A 22,726-nucleotide genomic window follows, 5' to 3' on the forward strand; every position below is an offset into this window, starting at 1 on the left:
AGTATAAAGTATAACTTTAACCCAAGATTTTTGTTTTTTCTTGAAATGTGATTTTAAACATTTAACCACTTTTATATGCATTATTTAGAAAATACATGAACTGCAGATCATCCTCAAAACTTAAAAAACGATTTAAAGAAGAAAAAAGAAAGAAAGAACCTGATAAAATCCGCTACTTTTTAATAATCGTTGTTAATTCTTTAAAAGATAAAGAAAATTTATCGTAATCAAAAGAATTGTTGATACCTGATGGAATGAAGGGACACAAACACATACAACAACAAACTAAACGAAAACAAATATTGCGACATAAACTAATAAATATGTAGTCGGATTCCGCATAAAAAAAATCGAATTCAGCATTTTTCTTCCTTTTCACTTTCTCGTATATGAAGTCTACAAAGAGAAAGTATAGTAATGGTAAAAATAATTCGAATTTAAGATTTTGAATAATCTCTATGTTCCAGAGCTCTCTCAATCTGAAAAACATTTTCAGAAGTACGTCTCCCTATTCTTGTCTGTCCGTCTGTGAACACAATAACTAAATACCACTTTGAGCTAAACGGATGAAAGTTGGTATTTAGACTTAACACCAAATTTATAGACATCTTTCAAATTTTGTATGAAATCAATTGAAAATAATTCTATCAGACAGGCCGACAGAACTAAAAACAATGAACACAATAACTAGAAAAATTAAAGAGCTAGATAAATACGATTTTGTATACAGGTTAAGCATTGAAACTGTAAAACTGTATTGAATTTGGAATCAATTCCATGAAGGGATTGACCGTCTGTCGGTTTGTTCTTTCGCATTCATGTAAACACAGTAGCAATAAAAGCGAAATGATTCATATTGTTGAAATGGGATATGTGAATTGTAAATGTAGCTTGATGTAAAATTTTGATTTCAATAGATTTGAAAAAAAATGTCGAAAATACATAATCGATTTTCTAGTTAACATAACATTTCGCATATCAGCGATTAATCGCCCAAAAAAATTCACCAAAAAATCACATGCTAGATTCAGTAAAAACACTAGCTTCATGCCAAAAAGTTGCCAATGCCATGAAATTAATACATAAGAACCGGTTTAATTTACTATACTACGATGCATACAACTCTTATGTGTGAAATTCTGAAAATCTAAATTTGAGGATTGTGGGCATTCAGGCTTTGCCCAAGGTCCACAATCTGAATGATGGCGGATGAGAGATAAAACACCGTTATTAAAGAGTGCGGAAGAAAGTTTCGGAGAGACCACACCAGCTGGTTTAAACAGCTAAAGCATTTTGAAATTTTATAATTAATTTCATCTAAATTATAAATATCTTGGTTTGATAATTACGACTAAAAATCTAAAAATATCCAGAACATCCTATTGGTATCGAACTTCCGTAGACAATCCGTAGACGATAAATTTTTTCATCAAAAGACAATACACTTCTCTGATTGAGCTCTGTTATATAGTTGTCACCACATCATTTAGTTTCTTTAGCAGCATTGCTTTTAATCATTAATAACCAAGCTATAGTTCTAAAAAGGAAAGGCACTCAAATAATCACATTATCTGTTATTAATCCAAAAAATGTCTTCCGCCTTTGTCTCGAATTCTCTGATTGAGCTCTGTTATATAGATGTTCACCACATCTTTAAGTTTCTTTAGAAGCATTGCTTTTAATCATTAATAACTAAGCTATGGTTCTTAAAAGGAAAGGCACTCAAATAATCACATTAATTGTTATTAATCCAAAAAATATCTTCCGTGTTTGTCTCGAAATTTTATTTACCCAGTTGTGCCTTTCACCACACGACATATTTTGGGAAGTATATTCCTAAAACAGAAGAAAAATAATTATTTGTATTTATTAAACTAGGAGTCATTAACTGAAAGATAATGTTTGTTAGACAACTATTAATCGATTTTTTGTGATGATATTAAAAATTCGTGTTTGTTGTAAATAATGTTATGTAAAATAATTTTGTGGTATGTCTTTTAGTCATATAAAGATGGAATTCATATACTATCATATTTCCTATCACAAAATCTTTTAACTGGGATAAAATAGGTCGACCAAAACTAAAGAAATTTCTGCAGTAAAAAGCTTTTTAATAGAAATTGTGCAATATTATTTTTCTTCCGTGGGTAGAAAAAGAAACTAAATTTCCTTAGAGTTTGATTTCTGTAATTTCAACTTTCGAGCGTTAAACTGCAGTCTGATGTAAATAAAATAAATTCTGGATCAACTAAATTTTGGATTTTTTTTTTTTGTTTTTTTGTTTCCTCAAATCGAAAATCTTTTTTAAGCTCTAAATGCTCTCATATGCCCTTCTTTTCCTGTTTTCTTCCTTACACGACTAGGGATGTAGCTTCCCTAGTTACATAAGTAGCAAAAAAAAAAAAAATTCAAAAACTTCTAAAGAATGTAATTTTCTGTTTAATCACTAAGAAGAAGAATGAAGCTGCAATTCAACCCTTTATTAACGAATTACTTTACCATAAATTTTTAAACTTTATTTTTGCATCTATCGTTAAGTTTTTATTTGCAGAATAATCCGAGGGACAAAAAAGAATTTTTTTAATTAATTGAAATATTTTAACTAATTTAATTAATAATTAAATATTTTAATTCCTACCTTTAGCTTAAATTAATTACTTGCTATTTAAGTTACGTTCCACGTGTTCTTTTGAATATCGTCAGAAAAAATAGTCATATTATGAAGATATTACCCGTATTTAAACGGTACTTCTACGTTAAAATAAAGGATTAAAGGCCCCCATCTTACTTATTAGAAGTTTTATTATATCTGCATATAGTTTGCACTTCCATGTTTGTTTTTGTTTTGATGTGGCTTAAACTGAAATTCAGGTCCCTTGTTAATGAATATTTTTCGAATTTGTTCAGCTGTATTAAATTAAATTTGACGATCTCGTAAATTGCGTGTCAAATATTTTTAGTGAATTAAATATTTTTCTTCAATCTGTCAAAAAAGTTGTTTCTTTGTTTAATTTTGTGTATTTATTTACGATTTTTTTTTGGAATTAAAAATTTAATTTTGACTACGAATTAAAGTTTTTTTTTTCGTTTTTTTCTCGTTTACAGCTGGATCAATCGAAAAACTTGTGTATATTTTATTATAAAAATTTCTGAAATAAACTTTCAAACAATCACCTCAATTCATTTCGTCTTAAGTATTCGAAAAGTCGCTTCGTTATTCATGGAACATTCAAGATCATCCTGCGAATATTCCTCCGTAAATGAATAGTTCTAGGTTCGTCGTTCAGGTGGCGCTGTAGTAGTAGCATAAAAAAATAATAGATCGATTTACGAAGGAGGCGGAGTGAGAAGTAAAAAATAAAACAGTAAACACAAACAAGTTCTGTTATAGGTTACCAGTCCAATTTTCGTGATGGCGAGGAAAATTTTGGGTTTTTTTAGGCGCCAAGGATTTTTTTTGTCGTAGATTTCTTGTCAGAATTTGCTTCTTCTAAAAAAATTACCCCAAAACTTATAATCTAACTTGCTACATTTTGATTTCTGAAATTCTTATAATACGAATTTAATATACGATGATACTGTAAATCTAAGGATTTGTTTTTCAGAAACAAAGCGATTAACCTCATTTAATTTATAGAAACAAGGCATGCAAAAAAAAAATGTTATCTGTAAAATTTGAGCTGAAAATTGGGACATATAAATAGTACTGGAATGAAATCTTCTTACCTAATATTTTAAAGGAGCACTAAAAAAATTATTCATAAATTTTCAATATTGGTTTTCATTCCAATGAATTTTTTTAAAAAATTAACCAATGTAAGCAAATAAGAGATCGAACATGATTGAATAAACACTTCAATATACAATAGAGTGCATATCAATTTTCTCAATTTCGAATATTGGGCATACATCCTTTGATAGAGTTAAATAAAAAAAAAATTGTAATTCAAATAAGAGAGTAGCTATAAGTTTCGACTTCGAAATTTAGCCAGTTTCAGCGATGAATCCATTCTTGTTTGGAAGTCTAATGTGTGGTGTGGCATTGAAGTTCAGAGCGAGATTGCTTTCCCATGTTTCATTCTCATCGTTTAATCACAATTCAAAACTATACTGCCCATTTCAAAGCGGTCTGAAGTAGTTTAAAATGGGGAAGTGATATAATAAAACGAACAAAATAGTAAAAATCTACTACATAAAGGGACTTTAAAGCATATAAAAAACCCCGATAAAATCTCATTATATGCTTATGAATTTCTCTATTTTTAGGGCTAGATAAAATTTCGGATAATTACAGAATAAAAATACGCCTTTTAAGTGAAAAATTTATTAGTTTAGAGCATAAGAATGCCGAATATATAATGAATGTAGCAACTGTATGCTAGTTATAAATTATTACAAGTAAGCGGATTAAAAAACAATAATTTTATTTTACCACTGTTCTTCATAAGAAAAGAAATCCATCTGAAATAAATATGTCAAAAACAAAACATTTACTTACAAGATGAGTGAAATTAATCTATCCCATATTAACAAAAGTTTTTTTTTAACATTTTTTTATGATAAGTTTATCTACAAAAAGCAAATAATGGTTTTAAGTGTTTTCTGGCTTCAAAGTTTTAAATATTTCTTTGCAAAATTTGGAAAAACGGGATATTAAAATAATGAAAAATTAATTTTATTGCTAAAAAGGAACGAAATTTTCATTTATAATTTTGTTATATTTAATAATACACAATCAAGCATCACAAATCTTTGTGCTTTAGGAGTTTCCTTGAACTTTTGTCATTTGTAGTTTCCACTTTTCTTCATTCATTTGTGCATCATTTAAATAAATTGTGAATTAAATCCAAACTGCTTCAATCAGAATTTTCATTACTTTTTTTAAGTAAAAATCATAAAATAATTTATTTGAAATAACAGTTTTAAGTGTTTAAAAAAAATAATAAACTTCTAAATTAGAAAAAATAATTGTTGCGACACTTTTTTTGAGTCGTCGTTTTAAAGTAACGCACCTGCTTAGTAAATTTTGTTTAGTAAGAAATAATTAGTATTCTTCGGTAACATGCTTTTTTTTATCGCATTTGTTGAAAATAAAAATTATTTTTTTCTCTGCTTTTTTTTAAACATTTTTATGGTTTCGTAAAATTTGTCATAAAGGATTTTTTATAAGTTAATTATATTTCTAGTATACATTATTTTGTAATTAAATGTTTATTGGAGAAGAGCGCAAACATGCAGTCTGTATTTCCTTTTAAGCAACCCTAACTTGGGAGTGCTTTAGAATTTTAACGTCATACCATTTTGTAAAATTATGCTTATTTTTATATTCAATCGGTTATTATAAAGTAACATTCTGTTTTATGCTTATTTCTATGTTTTCAATCTGACTAGAAAAGGAAATAAAAATTTACTTAATGCATATATTGAACATCATTGAATGATTCTTAACACATTTTGTACCATTTATTAATTAAAAACTTTTCATGATCTAGTAAAAATAAAACATTTAGATATTTTTAAATCTTGTGCGCAAAAATATTTACTATATATAGCAAAAATTATAAGACAATACAACGTAAAGCATCAATAAACACTGAAATAAATTGATATTTAGATATGGAGAAGCTTTCGACTTAAATTCTAAGAGAGAAACTAAAATTTTATTTTCGCCAAATCAGAGATAAACCAAAATAACTGGTGCATGCTTCCCATTTTCAAAAAGACATGATGCTTGTGACGTGAGCGATTGGTTTACATTCTTTCCATTTTATCGATGATTCCAGTTCTGTTATTGGTTGTAACCGAAAACTGGTAACAAAGCTATCATTGGATGTGTAACTAAGTTGAAAAAGGGAGGAAAGCTAACGGGGGAATCATACTACTTTCATGTGTTGGAAGTGAGTGGGTAGGAAGGTTAGGAGGGAAAGTTGTTTCTTTACTGGATTGGCAAGTTATCAGGTCAGTGGCAACACGCGGTATTCTCCATGGTGAGTTAGCTGATAAAAAGGGATAGAACCCACACGGGATATTCATTCAGCCGATTGCTGATTCAAATTGCCAGACCTCCAAAGACTGGACTCCTTTCGACCCAAGTTTGCTTGCACTGCTGTAGCTTTCTTTAAGATTCTTTGGTCCACTAGCGTAAGTCATGATTTCGTTCTTTTTAATTCTCAGCTTGGTGGCATCCAGTGTTTATGGAGTTCCTGATAAACCGTTTAAGGTTAAAACATCATCAGGAATTTTGGTTGGGAGAGAGTCTGAAGTTTTAGGCAAAAAACTTAGACTTTTCTTAGGCATTCCCTATGCGCAACCACCAATAGAGAATTTGCGTTTCAAGAAACCTCAGCCTTTGGATTCCCCTGAAATCGAACGAAATGTAACTGACTTTGGCCCTAGTTGCATGCAACCCCAACATGTTGCGTCTGTTATTAGTCCTCTGCTCAATCCTAATGCAGCACAATTTAGTGAGGATTGTTTATTTCTTAATATTTATGTACCAAACCGTACTAATTTAAATGCTTCTTTGCCTGTAATGGTATGGCTACCAGGTGAAGGGTTTGATTTTGCTGATCCTCATCAATACGATGGGAGCTTTTTGGCAGTTAAGGGGCAGGCAATTGTCGTGACAGTTAACTATAGATTATCTGCCTTTGGGTTTCTAACAACTCTTTCTGATGATGCTCCAGCAAATAACGGACTCTTTGACCAACGCATGGCACTGAAATGGGTTAAAAGAAATATCGCTAACTTCGGAGGCAATCCACAAAACGTTACCCTTTTTGGCCGTTTTACCGGTTCAATGAGTGCGGCTATCCACACGTTTTCCCCTTTAAGCTTAGAAGAAAATTTATTTCAGACAGTTATTCTCCAAAGCGGTTTCCCTGACGGAGATTGGGCCTATAACAGCACACCTTTAAATTTAACTTTTGAGGTAGCAAGAGCGGTTGACTGTTACTTTCCAGAACTAACAGAAATTATATCATGTCTGAAAGAGAAATCTGCAGAGGTAATTTTAAAAGCTGCAATGGGGCTCAAATCAAGATTTAGGCCTACTGTTGATTACGAATTAATCTACGGAAATATAATTCATGCTGTGAGAAACAGCCGATATGCGCCCCTACCAGTAATGGTGGGTTTAAATGAGAATGAGGGTACTCTCTGTACCACGGCATTAAAAGCCATGGGCTCCGAATATTACGATAAATTTCTAAATGGAACTCTTTCATCATCAGATTTTTCAAGTCTGGTAGATTTCTATATGAGTGATTTTTTCAAAGTTCATAGCAGTGCAGCAAACAGAATTGTCGATTTCTTTTATAAGAATTATGAAACAAATCAGCAGCAGAGCCTTCTCCGTTTTTGTGGAGACCTCTTCATATATTCCAGGGCTGAAACTTTCAGCAATGAGTTAGCAAAACATAAAAAGACTTTATATGTGTACAACTTCAATCACAAAGCTTCTTTTAGTTCCCAGCCATCGTTTGTTACATCCGCTCATGGAGACGACGTGCTGTTCGCTCTTGCTCTCACTTTCAAGGTTGATGATTTGCCTGAAGGAGAGGTGAAACTGACTGAAAGAATAGTTTCGGGGCTCGTCAACTTCGCAAAAACTGGGTAAGTGACAATTTTATCTGTAATTATTATCACATTCTTTTTCACTATTTCCTAGAAGAAATTTAGAAAGTAACAAAATATTCAAATATTTAAAAAATAAAATATTATTACTCGCAAATAATGTAGTCAATAGTAAATATTTAAAATATCGGGAAATATTTCTAATACAATAATGCTACTTTAAAGGAAAGAATAATAAGTGTTTGAAAATCTACATAAATTTATGGTGCGATTTCTTTTAGCCAAAAATGGGAACCATATGTTTTGTCTTCTTTGAGTAGAGTGATAAGAAATAAGATGCTTGCTAGTTACAAAATGATGCAATTTTTTACACTTTTGTTAAAAATATTAAAAGTAAGGTGCTTTACTTAAGGAAATCATTTGACAAGTTCTTATTTTAAAATTATTATAATATAACTTTTATATGAAAGTTAAAAGAATTTTTATAGTCTTCATAATTTATTCCAATTCTATACTTAAATTAAGAAACTGCTATACATCCATCTTTGACTCATGTGTTACTTTAAATAATAAATTATATATCCTATAGAAATATATCTTATCAGGTAAATACATAAGGCAAATTTATGTTCCGTTTAAATATGACAATTTTAATGAAATTTTCAGTATTAATCTGTCATTTTTAACAAATTAGATATGTGCAATATGAAAACCAGTAACCACTTCAAATCCCAAATATAGTATTTAACTCTTACCGTAGTTGTAATGGCAGTGACATTTAATCAATAAAATCGACTTTTGTCCTTCGTTGGAATATTAATTTTAATTAATGTAACATTTTTAAAGATTACTGATAGCAATTATCTTATTAAGCATGTGTCCCCTAAAAAATATAAGTTAAATTAAATAATTGAAGTTGCTAAATATTTGAAATGATTTTAGATTTCATAATATGAGTAGATGCTACTTATGAGCCTTATTTTAAGTCAGAATGTACTTGCTGTTATTCTATAATGAAAATCCTATTGCTTTTATATTTTTCCTCGTAAGTTCCTTTTCCAATTTAATACACTTTAATTAAAAAGGTTGATAATTATCGCTAGTCACTGCAAAGAATAATGACCTTTAATTCTTTAATGTCCTTTAATTATTTAATTATTTAGACGTCGATTAATTAAAATGAAAATAAATTTGAAGATATGATGGATTGTATTATTTATCCCACAGTAAGCTTATTCATAATTTGTTTGGTTCAAGATTCGAATCTTTGTCTGTCTTAAACCTTTTAAGTGTACTTTTTTGAATTTTTAAATGCATTACTGACCCAGAAACATTTTTTTACTTTATATGTATAATAAAATTACTTGTTCACAAAGCATTGATTCCCCATACTTTGCTTTCATCCTTATTCATCTGTAGTATAGGATGACAGCAAATATCATTCCGAAGATACCATAACATCATCAGTAAAAAATTTAGTTGGTTCAACTGTGACTTCAAATTACGAATTCACATGTTTATTTCCTTATTCTAATCAGTTACCTCAATGAAATGTTTTATTTCTTACAGAAATCCCAATCCTTTAAAATCATACCCTGTATGGCCTCAATACACAGCAGAAGACCGTCTGGTTCTCGACTTCGTCGTAGAAGGTGAAGCATCCCAAATCGTTCACAAAACTCAACACGAAAAAGCTGCAGAGTTCTGGACATCTGTCATTCCACCAGTAATCAATGGCGTTTGTGAAATGCCTCCTACAACTGCTGGTCTTTCTACCCATCAGAATTCGGAAACGAAGAATGTCGTCCTCCCCAGCAGCGAGGTAATTTTTCTTTGTCTTGTAGTGGCTCCTGCAGTGATCCTTGCTGTAAGCTTGATCATTTTAATCAAAATGAAGAAACTGGCTCCCTTCCGCAGACTCTAAAGAAGGACAAGACGCTTCTGATGAAAACCTTGAATGTGTTCATAATAATACTCAAAGATATGGACTGGAACTATTAACTGCCGTCACTCTGTAATAGTGTTTGATTCCATCATTTTACATCCATATTCTATATCAATTCAATATTCATTGATTATTTTTTATTTAAAATTGAATGTTTTCCACTATAATAATAATATAGTGCAATAATATTCATGCAGTTTTTAAGATATATTTCTTGGGAAAAAAAGCAAACTAAATTTTATCTTACTATTCGGAATTTGCTTTTTTAAATTCCTGTTTCATTGAGCTGCTATAATTCCAAAAATAATAACCAGTAAAAAGTTATGAAAAGTTATATTTCAAAAATGTCTATGAATTAATGCTTAATTTAAATCTAAAATGTACTTAACATTTGGAAAGAAATCAATTAAAAAAAATATTTTCCTTTTTAAAATACTTATAAAATAGTCCATTTAAATTAAGAAATAAAATATATCTTTTTTTTTTTTGACAATTCATCACTTATATATTGGTAATTATGTCTTTTTTTCATGAAATATTGATCTTTTTTTACTAACACTGTGTAATTTTTCCGTTTCTTGTCGCCCAATCTTGTGAAAACTCAAAGAAAAAAACCACTAGTCGATCACTGAAGTAGCCAAATAGCATCGATACTAAAATCACTATCAATATCAATCACAATCAATATCACTTGTACATCACTAATTATATACATGATCACTTACAGTTTAAAATCCTTATTCTCAATTGATGTTTTAAAGTTTTCTGTCGAAAAAATTTTGATAATTGATTAAATTTTTCCTCCCTATTTTTTTAATACAAATTAATGATTTTTTAAACATTTTTTTTATTATTTTTATTTGTTGGCTTGGTTTCTAAACATGATTTATCTAACTAAAATTTGTGTAAATTGTGTTTGGTTGAGGTTGTGCAAATCTTTTTTTGTTTTTGTTTTTTCGTATCAATTCTGAATGTAAGCCGCATCTACCTTGTGTGGCGTCTTTGTATCTTTTTATTTACTATTAATGTACCATTCTAACTGAAACTAAGTGATTTATGTATCCATAATCATTTTCATAGCATTTTTGTCAATGCATGTATGTGTCAATGTAGTTTCACATTACTCATTTTAGTAATGCAGTTTGCTAACACATTTTTTTAAAGATCAAATCTGTACCTCATTTGAAACTAATTTTGTTATTTCACTTCATTCATATTTTGTGTTACACTGTCTAATCTCTTTTTACAATATGCATAATAAAAAGGGGCTTTTTTTAGTTTTGTGTATTCGTTTGTCTTACTGTTTCTCTATCAATTTTAAAAGTACTTTTGTGGGTACTAGCAAGCTGTTCAAAACTTTTTTAAGGAGTTTTCATGAATTTGAGTTAAATGTTTGTGCACTTTATCCCAGTTCAAAATTTTGTGAAATATAAAAGTATTATTAAAAAAAAATTCAGATAAATTTTCCTAACTTAGATAGTTATCAATCTATGTAATTCAAGAGCTTTACTATAGGTTTTACACAAATAATAATTTATAAGCTATTATATGCAATAGTTAAAACGTAGATTCTTATAGATTTAAACTGATGCTTCAGATCAGATCTTATAGATTTTGCAACTGAAAGTAAAATAAATATTTTCACGCTTTAAAACTTCTCTAATTTTCAAATCACTAGTACATCAGTTTCTATACTTGATTATAAAATCGAGTTTCTCGTTTGATTTAATTATGGAATCAGAGAATTTAAAAGCCTTAAACTAAAATCTGAAATCAGAGGTAATCGATGCGTGAAATCTTTCGATTACAAGTTAAAATGCGTTCTAACATTTTATTGGAATCACTTTCGTTTCAATATAAAACATTTGTAAGTAATATGAAATTTTTTATCATTTCACCTCGTTTTTAAAATGAAATGCATCTTCAAATGTAATAGAAAATTTAAAATATTCCATAATTTATTTACCCAATTCATTAATATATTTGATAGGTTTCAAAATTTACATATTCAATTCATTAGCATCTGATAAATTCTAGAATTATTAGTACTTCACAAATCTGAGAGTTTATTTACTCAATTCATTAGCATTTTATTTTAGGCACTAAAGAAACAACATTATTCTTTTTGGTTACATATCATAAATAATTCTGTTCCAGGAACAGCAAATAATTTTTATATTATAAATTAAATGTACTTGGAGTAAAATTAGATGCCAGTCGCATCAAATTTCTGCAAAAAAAAAAAAAGTTACTTTTTTTCCAAATTTTTGCAGATGAAACTAAAAAGTTAATCTTGGAATTATTATAGAATTAGTGATTTATATGGGAAAATATCTTAATGAAAAGTTTATCAATTAAAGAATTTGGAATTAGTAGCTAAGCTTTCAAAGTTGCTTTCGACATCATGCAAACATTTCACATAGCTATAAAATTAAAAGAGCCAATTCTCAACTTTTAATAAAAAGCACTATTTTTAATGCTATTTATAGTTTTAAATATTATTAAATATTCTAAACTTACAATTAGTAAATATACAACTTGAGTGCATCTGGCAATATACATTATTTCTAACAGGTTTCTTATAATGGAACAGATAAATATAATTGGATTTCCTTATCTATATTCACTTTTAAGTTCCTTATCTATATAGTACTTTTAGGTATGATAAAAGTACCACAAATGAGAACAATGAAGTAGTGAATGAATGAAAGCATTACAATGAAACTCCCCAGGATTAGTTGAATGATCATTTTTCCCACGGTTTACGAACATTAAAGGTGAAGGTACGTTACATCAGCAGCATGGAAAAATTCTACCCTAAACTATTCCTAAACTCTCAGAACATAACCCAGTTACTTACGGCAACATTTCATTCACATACTCATGGTGTTTCATCGGAATAGTACACGACGAAAATTCCCAATCACAACTAGAAAAAAGGGACAATCGTGATATTTCTAAACACAAATTATACAGAATAACGATTTCAGTTTAGTTGTTTAATACTTTAACTGAAAGGAATAAAAATTTTTAGTCTGTTTTTAGAAATTAATAGTAAAATGCACCAATTTCCTTTTTTTAAAGATTATTAAATGATCTGATACTGTATCCACCTTTATTTAATTTAAAGTCAGGAGAAGGAGTAAAAAGTCTTTGGGAAATAATTTTTGATCATTTTATGTCTCTTTATAAGGGGAAAAAAGGAGAGGGCTTAATATGAAAATTTCATTTCTTTCATTCTAAAAAATGCTTTCTAAAATCGATACAAGTCTTACGAAACTGTACATATAAATTAAACAGCGCGTGGAGGAAATAATAAAAAAATAATGATGAAATAGCTTTCATCATTATCAAAGTCAGCATCTAATTTGATGAGAATTATATGATAATAGCGTAATAAATAAATAACACGACATCAACATTGCATCCTTTCATCATCCAGTGAAATACAGTTTACTCAAACGTATAATCATATTAATTTATTCCCTCTTCAAAGGAGGTATTATTTAAGTGAGGAGAAATTGGGTATGTTTAACATAACCCAAAGAAAGAAAAAAAACAAAAAACGATTACAATTTCAAACCAGTTTGCTCATTTACTGAGGCAAAAAAGTGAAGTCAAGGTTGCTGAGATGAAAGTCAAGGCAGCGTTCGCTAACTTCTGACCTAGTTAGATTGTTGTTTGGTGCAACTACTAAAGCTTGTCAAAGGAAATAAATTAGTCAGTTTGACTGGAGAAAGCAAAAAAGAGATCTAATGACTTTTTGCACGACTAAGAAATCGCCGAATAAAATTTCAATTGTGTAAGGTTGCCATCTTCCAGGTGAGGTCTATTCTCCAAAAAGTGCAAACAAATAATATTGGCTGCAAATACAAAAAAAAAGTCTTTATATTTATACTTAGATGAGTATAAAGTGACAAGACAAAACTTCTTTATGCTTAGCATAGAAAATTATTCCTGCTCTGACAGAATGAGAGATGAATTTATTTCCAAAGAAACGAAAGAAAATAAAGTTAAATTTTAAAAAAACAAACTTTTCAAGAGATTATTTGTAACTTTTAATTCATCACTTATATATACTTTTAATTACTTATATATACTTATAAGTAATAATGCTGGAATATAATTACGTATTATATAATTACAATAAGCATATATAAGAAGTTACTTATATATACTTAAACAGAATGGAATGAGGTGAAAGGAAAGTATATTTTCCCTTTATTGGTTTTCAGGATTCTGAAAAAAATAAAAAAATAAAAATTTTAAAAATTACCATCAAGATATAAAATAATTAATCTCATTTGATTTGAAATTAAAATAAAAAATCTCAAACTTGTTATTTGATTAGTATACTTTTTCTTTATACAATTAACGATTTTAAATAGCCATTAGCAAAATTGCCGGCGCATTTTCCAAAAAAGAGATTTTATTCAGAAAACAGTTTAAAGTAGATTTTAATGAAGGTATTTTTCTATGTCATAAGAATTTCCTTAAATATTCTAAAAATTGTTTTAATGGAGTAATGTTCTTTCTGGTGTGTATCTTTTTTCGACCCAATTTGAGCCAGTAAAGCAACTACAAAAATAATTCATACGGCATTTCGTTAGAAAATATGTATGAAATGGTACCTTTAGTGCATTTTGGTAACTTCATTAAAAATCAATTTAATTGTGTATAAACTTACTAGACAGATATTGTTAGTGACTCAAATAATGAATTGTTACTTTTAGGAGTAATTTACGTCAGAGTTTTGTCATTTTTGTATATTGTTAAAACCGTTCAAAAGCTGAATATTGTCAAAACCATATTGTGATTTTCAGGAGTATTTTTCTCGCTGTTCTGAGTTTATAAAATTCTGTTGTTACTGTTTACGACAGTTAATTATAAATTTTCTGATCTTCTTTCTTAGGTATTAGTAACTAAGTTTTAAATTCTGCTCTGAACTGTTAAATATTTCATATCATCCATATCACACATTGTATGTGAAATAAAACTGATATAATAAACAAAATCTCTAGCAATATTGTTGTCCTTAAATTCTTTTAAATTCCTTTCTCTAAACATATTTGGAAATATGCTTTTCAATCTGAATCGCTTCAATAAAATGTGCCTATTTTTCTTATTCCGTTATTATATCATATAGATTTGAATCGTATTTAAATTTATAAGAAAACAAAAGGAGACTGAATCAAGTATTATGTATACATATTTTGTTATCTAGATAATTTAATGCTTACTTAAACAATAAAAAAATAATAACGATTATTAATTCTCTGTAACTATTTCCAAATGTTGATTTTAATATAATGTCACTATTGTTGGAGCGAGAACCATATTTGGCTATGCTACGCCAAAAGACCCAATTGAATATATCTAATTATTTCAATATCCATTAGTATTATTTACAATTTTTCTGAATAATTAATTTAATTAATTAATTTTTAATAGAAAAGCTTTTAAAGCAAACTTTGTCATTTTTCATATTTTATGATTTGGAAATCTCGGTCAACTTTTGCCTTGTCAAGTGATGGACAAGCAGCCTTTAAGAATTGAAAAAGAATATAAATAATGCAAGAAGATAGTACCAGTAAATTTGTCGCTAATTTTTCCGGAATGTGACATTGATTTTAAAGAAAACTCTTCTTTCATTTCCAAACCATTATTTTCAATGTAACTTAAAGAATATGAACAATGTGTCATAAAAAAAAGAGAACCAATTTGCTTTATTTTTCATTTGATGAAGAAAAATGCGGAGAAGATTTTTAAGGAAATTTAAGTAACTTTGAATATTATATGGTATGAAATAATCCAGATGATTTGTTGCGGAAAATAATCCATATCAGTAATTTTTTTTCCAAATGTTTTTGGTTATATAACCATTTGTAATGATAGAATTTTGCTTATAATTTTAAAATTTGAAACTAATATGCTTGTAAAAAAAAATTCAGTTTTATTACTTCATCTTATGTATCAAGGATTGAAAATTAGTAATCTAGCTTAAGCTTTTGGTGGCCCCGGTGTCCTTGTGGTAAGGTTTCGGCTTTGGGGCTGGAGTTTCTAGGCTCGAGACCAGATTCCACCGAAAAACCGCCGTGTAAGTCCAAACGCTCTCCCGCTGGTGCGGCTCAGAAGCTTGTAGAAAGAGGTGCTAGTTCTTATGTCGTCATCTCATCCGACCTCGGTTCCGAATCACAAAGTTCGTCCCAAAATAGTCCTAGTGTTACTTTAAAACGGCACATTAATGTAATTAAATTAAACAAAACTAAAAAGTTAGTTCCTAATGGAAAATAAGAAGGGCGGGAGGGGGTTGTTCTTTAACGTTGTTCTTTTTTTTTATATAATGATGTAACAACACCTGTAAATGGGGAAATTGCGTGAAATGCGACATAATAAGATCTATTTTGCAGGTGGCACGAAGCCCGAATTGGTGATGCATGTCGGTCGGTTATTCACAGTTTTTTTTTTCTGGGGGGTGGGGGCTCTGATAAGAGTCAGAGGATTCATTGTGCTTACTCAACTTTAGCATGATAATCAAAGGTCTATAAATTATTAATGTACAATTTTAGTTTCGGAGTGGATTGAGATACTTCCTGTGGGATTTCTTGTCTTTTTTTAAATAATATTAAACTGTGATTTGATTCATTTTGAAAAATGAATAGCAATCCTTCTAAACTCGTAGAATAGAATATTCGTTTTAATTTTGTTGAAAACGTGTTTATTTTAAATATCATGAATTAGCAATATTGCTATTAATGTATGTAATAGCTGCGTTACTTTTTTATTTTGCATAATTTCATAATTTTTTTAATTCAATAAATTAAGAAAATTTGCCATTTTTTTTCATTGTAGTTATATTTAGATTTTCAAAAGCAGCATATTTCTAATGATCTTAGAACAGAAACTCATAACTTCTTATAACAGAATAATCATTTTAATATTGTTGAAAATGCTTTTATTTCAAATCTCGTGTATTAGCAATATTGCTATTGATGTATACAATAGCTGTGTTACGTTTTTATCTTGCCTAATTTCGTAAGCAATATTACTATTGATATATACAATAGTTGTATTACGTTTTTATCTTGCATAATTTTGTAATCTTTTAGGATTAAATGAATTAAGAAAATTTCATATTTTTTAAAAATTATTGTTATATTTAGATTTTCAAAAGCAGCATATTTCTAATGATCTTAGAACAGAAACTCATAACTTCTTATAACAGAATAATCATTTTAATATTGTTGAAAATGCTTTTATTTCAAATCTCATGTATTAGCAATATTGCTATTGATGTATACAATAGCTGTGTTACGTTTTTATCTTGCCTAATTTCGTAAGCAATATTACTATTGATATATACAATAGTTGTATTACGTTTTTATCTTGCATAATTTTGTAATCTTTTAGGATTAAATGAATTAAGAAAATTTCCTATTTTTTTAAAATTATTGTTATATTTAGATTTTCAAAAGCTGCATATTTCTAATGATCTTAGAACAGAAACTCATACTCTTCGAACAGAATATTCATTTTAATTTTGTTGAAAATGTGTTTATTTCAAATCTCATGAATTAGTAATATTGCTACAGATGTATACAATAGCTGTGTTACGTTTTTACCTTGCAAATTTTCGTAATCTCTTAAAATTAAATGAATTCAGAAAATTTCTTTTTTTTTTCACTCTGGTTATATTAAGATTTTCAGAAGCGGCATATTTCTAATGATCATTCTTTTGTTGTAATGAATTTAGAATTATTAAATATTAATCAAGGGAAGGAGAAACGAGTTTGTTTTAAAGTCGCCCTTCATGAATCCGAATGTTATTTTGATCAAATTTTTGAATATTGAGGGAAAATTAATTTCCAAAATAAGTTTTTCTTTTTTTCTTCAGTTAGTGTCATAACTATTACATACATTGTCTATGGCCGCATATAATCAGAAAATTTCAATGATTTAATAGTTTGTTCATGCAAGTTTACGTTTGTTGGATGTTAATAAATTTACGGATAAGAAAGGAAAAGGCTTTATTTTTGTATCGAGATCTTTTCTTATTTTTCTTCAGTCTCCTTTTACAATATACGAATCCTTTTAAGAATCACTGAGGTGGACAACCTATTAAATGTGTTTTTTTTCTTTCTTGATGCTTAACGATGTATTAAAATATCTTTGAAATTGAGAATTATTTGATAAAACAAATTGATTCAATTTATTAGATGAAGTTAAATTTGTTAATTAATATGGATATAATTCATTAATAAACTGAGTCACTTTGTGAAATAAGTAAAAAGAAATAATATTTGTTTTGAAATAATAAATTAAAACACTTGCGTACTCATAGCTCGAAGCACCTTATGGCCTCCCGTCTCAATTTCTTTCAAGAAGATAAAAATGATGCAGTGACCGAAAAAGAATTCATCGTCTAGGTCACTCGAACATTTCCGACGAACACTCCTTTCATTTTTCTTCTCCTCAAATGAAATCTATTTATTTCTCTCGGTGGAAAGTAATTACATTCACAAACTTTGCTTGGCCGAGTGAAATCGTTCTGTCTTGTGTCAAATTAAAAGAAAAAGAAATTGACAGTAAAATGACCGATTTTTCATTATAGAATACGAAAATGAACTTTATTAATCTTTGTTGAGATTAGTTTTGTTATTATACGTAGTATCTCTTCAAGCTAAGCTGAAAGATAAAATTTGAAGTAATGTTTAACAAGATTTGAATTTCTTCTGGAATCGAGAAGTTCTTCTTGCGGGTCTCAATTACATCATCTCAGTCTATTCTAATCAATGTCCAAAATAATAAAATGAATAGGTAATCCATATTTCATGACTTGTTTCAATGACTTATTCGCAATTTAATAGCCCCTAATACCTAATTCCCTTCCAAATTCTTTTGAGAATGTTGTGCTTTATTCATTCATTTGACCAACAAATTAACAATTTGCTCATTACAAAAAAAAAAAAAAAAAAAAAAAAAAAACTTGACCCATTTTAAACTATAAATATTTTTAATTTTTATTTGTTTTTTACTTTATTTAATATAAAATACACAAAAAAACGTATTTTTATTGCCGAAAGACCTCTTTGATTTTGATGAATCTTCTTGAGTTAGAAAAAGTGCTTTAAATTATATCTGTCTGTCTTTCCATATGTTTGTGAACACAGTTGCTAAAAACATGGAAAGACAGATGAAGGTAATTTGTTAATTAATCATAATATTAAATTTCTAGATCCGAATCAAATTTTGGGCCAATCCATTAAAAGAAAAAACTGCCCGACAGTGTTCATAAGCTCGTTAATTGAATAAAGCCATGAAGACAGATGAATAAAAATTGAACGGACGATTTTAATATTACAATTCTAGATTTGTAATAAATTCTGATTAAAATCAATTAAAGTGTACACTGTCGGTATATCCTTGCGTATTTATGAACGAAACTGAGTATGTGGTTTTTACATGAAATTGCTGACTTGTAATAAAGTAACTAAATCAATCAAACGAAAGATGATTGATTTAGTTACTTTATTACAAGTACTTCTAAAAAATATATACTAGATTCGAACTGTAAAACGTGGAGTTTATGAGAAAGTTGAAGGGATAAAGTCCCAATGATTTTGAGGCATTTAATACTGTAATATATTTCTCAGCGAATAAAGCTAATTCACAGAGGATACACATAAAATGCGCTGATCTAAAGTGACGCGTGCAAGAAGAGAGCATAAGATATGCAGTTACATAATAGATTGCATGCGCATTTGAGCTTGTCGCGTGACTCTGAAGTGGGAATCGATTTTCTTTCAAAGAAACAGCTAGAGTAAGATCAATGTTTAACCATATTGTTTTGATATCTTATTTTATATGAAAGAGAAAGACGCCAATGGCAGAAATAACAACCCTTCATCTTTTAGAAAAAATTTTACCAGCCACAAGCAACAAGAAAAATACAGCGTTTAGAAATAACCTTTGAGAAACACCTTACTTCAAAATACAAATTTCAGATAAAAAATTTGTTTATTTTTCTGTCCATTAAAGTACCAAAAATCCAAACAAAAGTTCATTCATTAAATAATGAATAGATCAAAAGATTTTGTATTTCAGTTTTTTTTTTTTTTTTTTTTTTTTTTTTGTCTTCATGGCGAGTCAAAAATCCCTGGTCAAATTTAAGAAAGCAGTATTTTTGTGATTGATTTCTGCTAAATTTTGAGCATCTCTAATCCGCAGTCAGAAATATAAAATATAATCGATGATATTTTGATTTCTGTATACCATATTGCTATACAAGGTGCAAGTTATTCGAATTCAAGTAAATTTATTATCGAATTCCAAAGTGAAAAGTATGTGCGTTGGAAGGAGGGCTAATCATGATCATTCTCTCTATTACTTTGTCTGAAACATAAGTAAATGCAATAAATCAACAGTATTTTGTTGAACTAACAACTTTGTCTGGCTTCTTCATCGAAATTATCAGGACCCTTTCAGATTTCCGAAGAAGTCAACCACACTTGTAAGCTAGGCTAAAGATTTCTAATAACCGTTTAACTTCATGCCATTTTCACCGATGCGACTATAAATCTTACTGGGACCAGAAGATCTGAAGTCCTAAAAACAATATCTATACTTGCATGGCGAAATTGTTACAAAAATAAGCTTCCTCTAATGAAAGTTATGATAGTTAAACCAAGTAATTAAAATCTAGTCAGTAAATAAAATTATAAATATAATACCCATTCATTTCTAGGACCTGACTTAGAAATACAAATTTAAGACTGAAAAATAATAGTGAAATAACAAAGAATGATAACGAAAAAAGAATGATAAAGACCTTGCACGTGTCTGCTAAACAGCAGCTGGAAATCACGTGCAGTGAGTTCAAGTATGTTTATACAGCAGAAGAATCACGAGTGACCTTGCAACGTAACAGTGAATGCAAATGAGGAAGATCAATGCACTTCAGTGAATTAATATTCATGACACACGCCTATACACTTCATTTGAATATGATAGGCAGATGAAAACAGGAACACATGGTAAACTTCATTTGCCTATTCGCTGAAATGAAAGTGCCACTTCGTTACTTCCATATATGGTTAGACAACGCATTAAAAATTACATTAATGAAATTGCCTTAGACCATCAAGTAAAAATCACAAAATCTCTTTATAATTCTTTATCGATGTGTGTTAAGCTGGTTACACACACAGCTGATTTTTGAGATGACGCGGTTAATTCACCGTCGCCGCCATAACAAAAGTAGTGTTTTGAATATATTAGAGCTTACACATTTGGTGGGAAAATAAAGGCACGGTCAATTTTCGTTAGCGGATGCAGTGCAGACGCAAAAAATATAAACATTATTGGAAAATTAGTAACGTTATTACGTTTATCAACAAATTTTATTATGCTTTTAACTTATTTCTAATAAATCAGAAATATATTTCAAGTAAATAAAAATAATGCGAAGAAAACCTTTTTTTTTTTTTTTTTTTTTTTTTTTGCAATACTTGTTTCAAATAAGAAAGCAGCATATTTTACAATTATATGTCGCTAATATCATGACGATCAGAATATTTTTATATTGTAGATGTAGCCAGGAAATCGTGCCTGCATTTGAAACAAAATATCTACATAGAATTTTTCTCTTCGTGAATATCTTCCAATCCTATAATTGATATTGTATCCTCAATCATATACCTATCTTTATCATTAACGTAATAATGAAGAATACTACAAGCAATATCATTATCTCATTATCATTATTGCACTTGGCTCTTTTGCTATTGATTCCATGTATTGGTGTTACGTGACCAAAATTTAGCCCATCGGTCTCGCGTTCCCTTTACTTTAGTTCCTTTTTTTCGAATGATAGTATTAACAATTCTACCACCAAAATATATTCCTTTTTTACCATGCGCCGTTTTATATCTTATCTTACAAGTCATTTATTAAAATACGGTGTATATTTGCATATTTACAAAATCACGACGTTTCATGAAAATTCGTACTAATCTGCAAACTCAAATTGTGATGCAATGATTTTAAATATGATTTTTTTAACATCAGGCAACTAAAATGAAGTACTTATACACTATTAGAAACCAAACACCACAGTCTGCATATTTTATGGCTTTTTTTTTTTTTTTTGTATTTCTTACCAGAGTTTATGTCTTTTGTGCGAAGTGAAGTCTCTAATCCTAATTTCTTTTCAATATTATTCTATTGATCAAGCAGTTACGGGTGTACTGCTGTAGAAATTAATGTTTTCTTAACCGTTTCGCCGTTCTCTCCTGTCCGCGAAAATTTCTATTTTTCCTCTGTTTTTCACAGTATTAGAACAAACAAAAACAAGTAAACTTGTACAAAGCATTTTAAACAGATAAAAGTTTGAAATTGTAGAAGAACACTTGAAGCTTGTTACGGCCACCCTGCAGAAGTTTAACTTGAAACGGGCTAGACGAGTTACGGACGACGAAGAGGTTAAAAAGGCTTTTTTCTGTTAAGGGAAATGCACAGTTTCTTTGTTATGTTTCCCATGAATCCTGAGAGCTCTTACATTTCGCATCAAAAGATTGCTGATGGATTAAGATATCACGAGTAAAATAAGATGAATTAGTGATTATATATATATATATATATATAGAAAAACTGCAGTTGGAGGGTGCAGCTCAGCAGTATCTATACGCAAAATCCCTTGGATATAAGGTATAGCTAGAATCTGTTATTTGCTACACTTTTCATTATATATGTATATATATGTAATGATATTCTAAAATCTAATTTAAACTTAATTAATTCTTAATTTTTAGCTCAATTCAGCACATATTAACTCCATTCTAAAATATTCTCTTATTTCCTGATCCCATTCCACTTTTTCTATTTAATTAATGCAACAGAAAGCTCTGTAAAAATGCTTTCTTCAGCAGGTTTCCACGCTCCGAGTGAAAGGATAAAAAATTGCTGATCCAAACAAATTCTTCCAAAAGATTTCTATGATTCTCTTACCAAATTTGACACGTGTAGGAAATCCCTATCAAAATCTGACAGTATATAAGCACTGAGAAAAATATTTTCCTTCTCTTTTAGCTTTTCCTTATTTCGCTCTTTGTCTTTCTGTGTTGGTGTGCTCACCGCTGCTGCTTGTACATAAATCATGCCTCATGTGATGAAATAAAACGAAGTTAAAAATTCAAAGTGTCTTCCCTG

The 22,726-nt window shown here is 29.1% G+C and overlaps 1 protein-coding gene and 1 long non-coding RNA gene across 2 annotated transcripts in view; both read left to right on the plus strand.

Moving 5' to 3' along the window:
• LOC129958351 (uncharacterized) overlaps positions 1-22,726 on the plus strand; it is a 72,118-nt gene that overhangs the window by 24,177 nt on the left and 25,215 nt on the right. The window lies entirely within an intron of this gene.
• LOC129958350 (cholinesterase-like) lies at positions 5,553-10,797 on the plus strand. Its single transcript, XM_056070778.1, has 2 exons — positions 5,553-7,614; positions 9,145-10,797. The coding sequence occupies exons 1-2, from the start codon at positions 6,149-6,151 to the stop codon at positions 9,497-9,499; spliced, it is 1,821 nt and encodes a 606-aa protein (XP_055926753.1). The 5' UTR covers positions 5,553-6,148; the 3' UTR covers positions 9,500-10,797.

Source organism: Argiope bruennichi, chromosome X1, assembly GCF_947563725.1.
Source record: "Argiope bruennichi chromosome X1, qqArgBrue1.1, whole genome shotgun sequence".
In the NCBI taxonomy this organism is placed as follows: domain Eukaryota; kingdom Metazoa; phylum Arthropoda; class Arachnida; order Araneae; family Araneidae; genus Argiope; species Argiope bruennichi.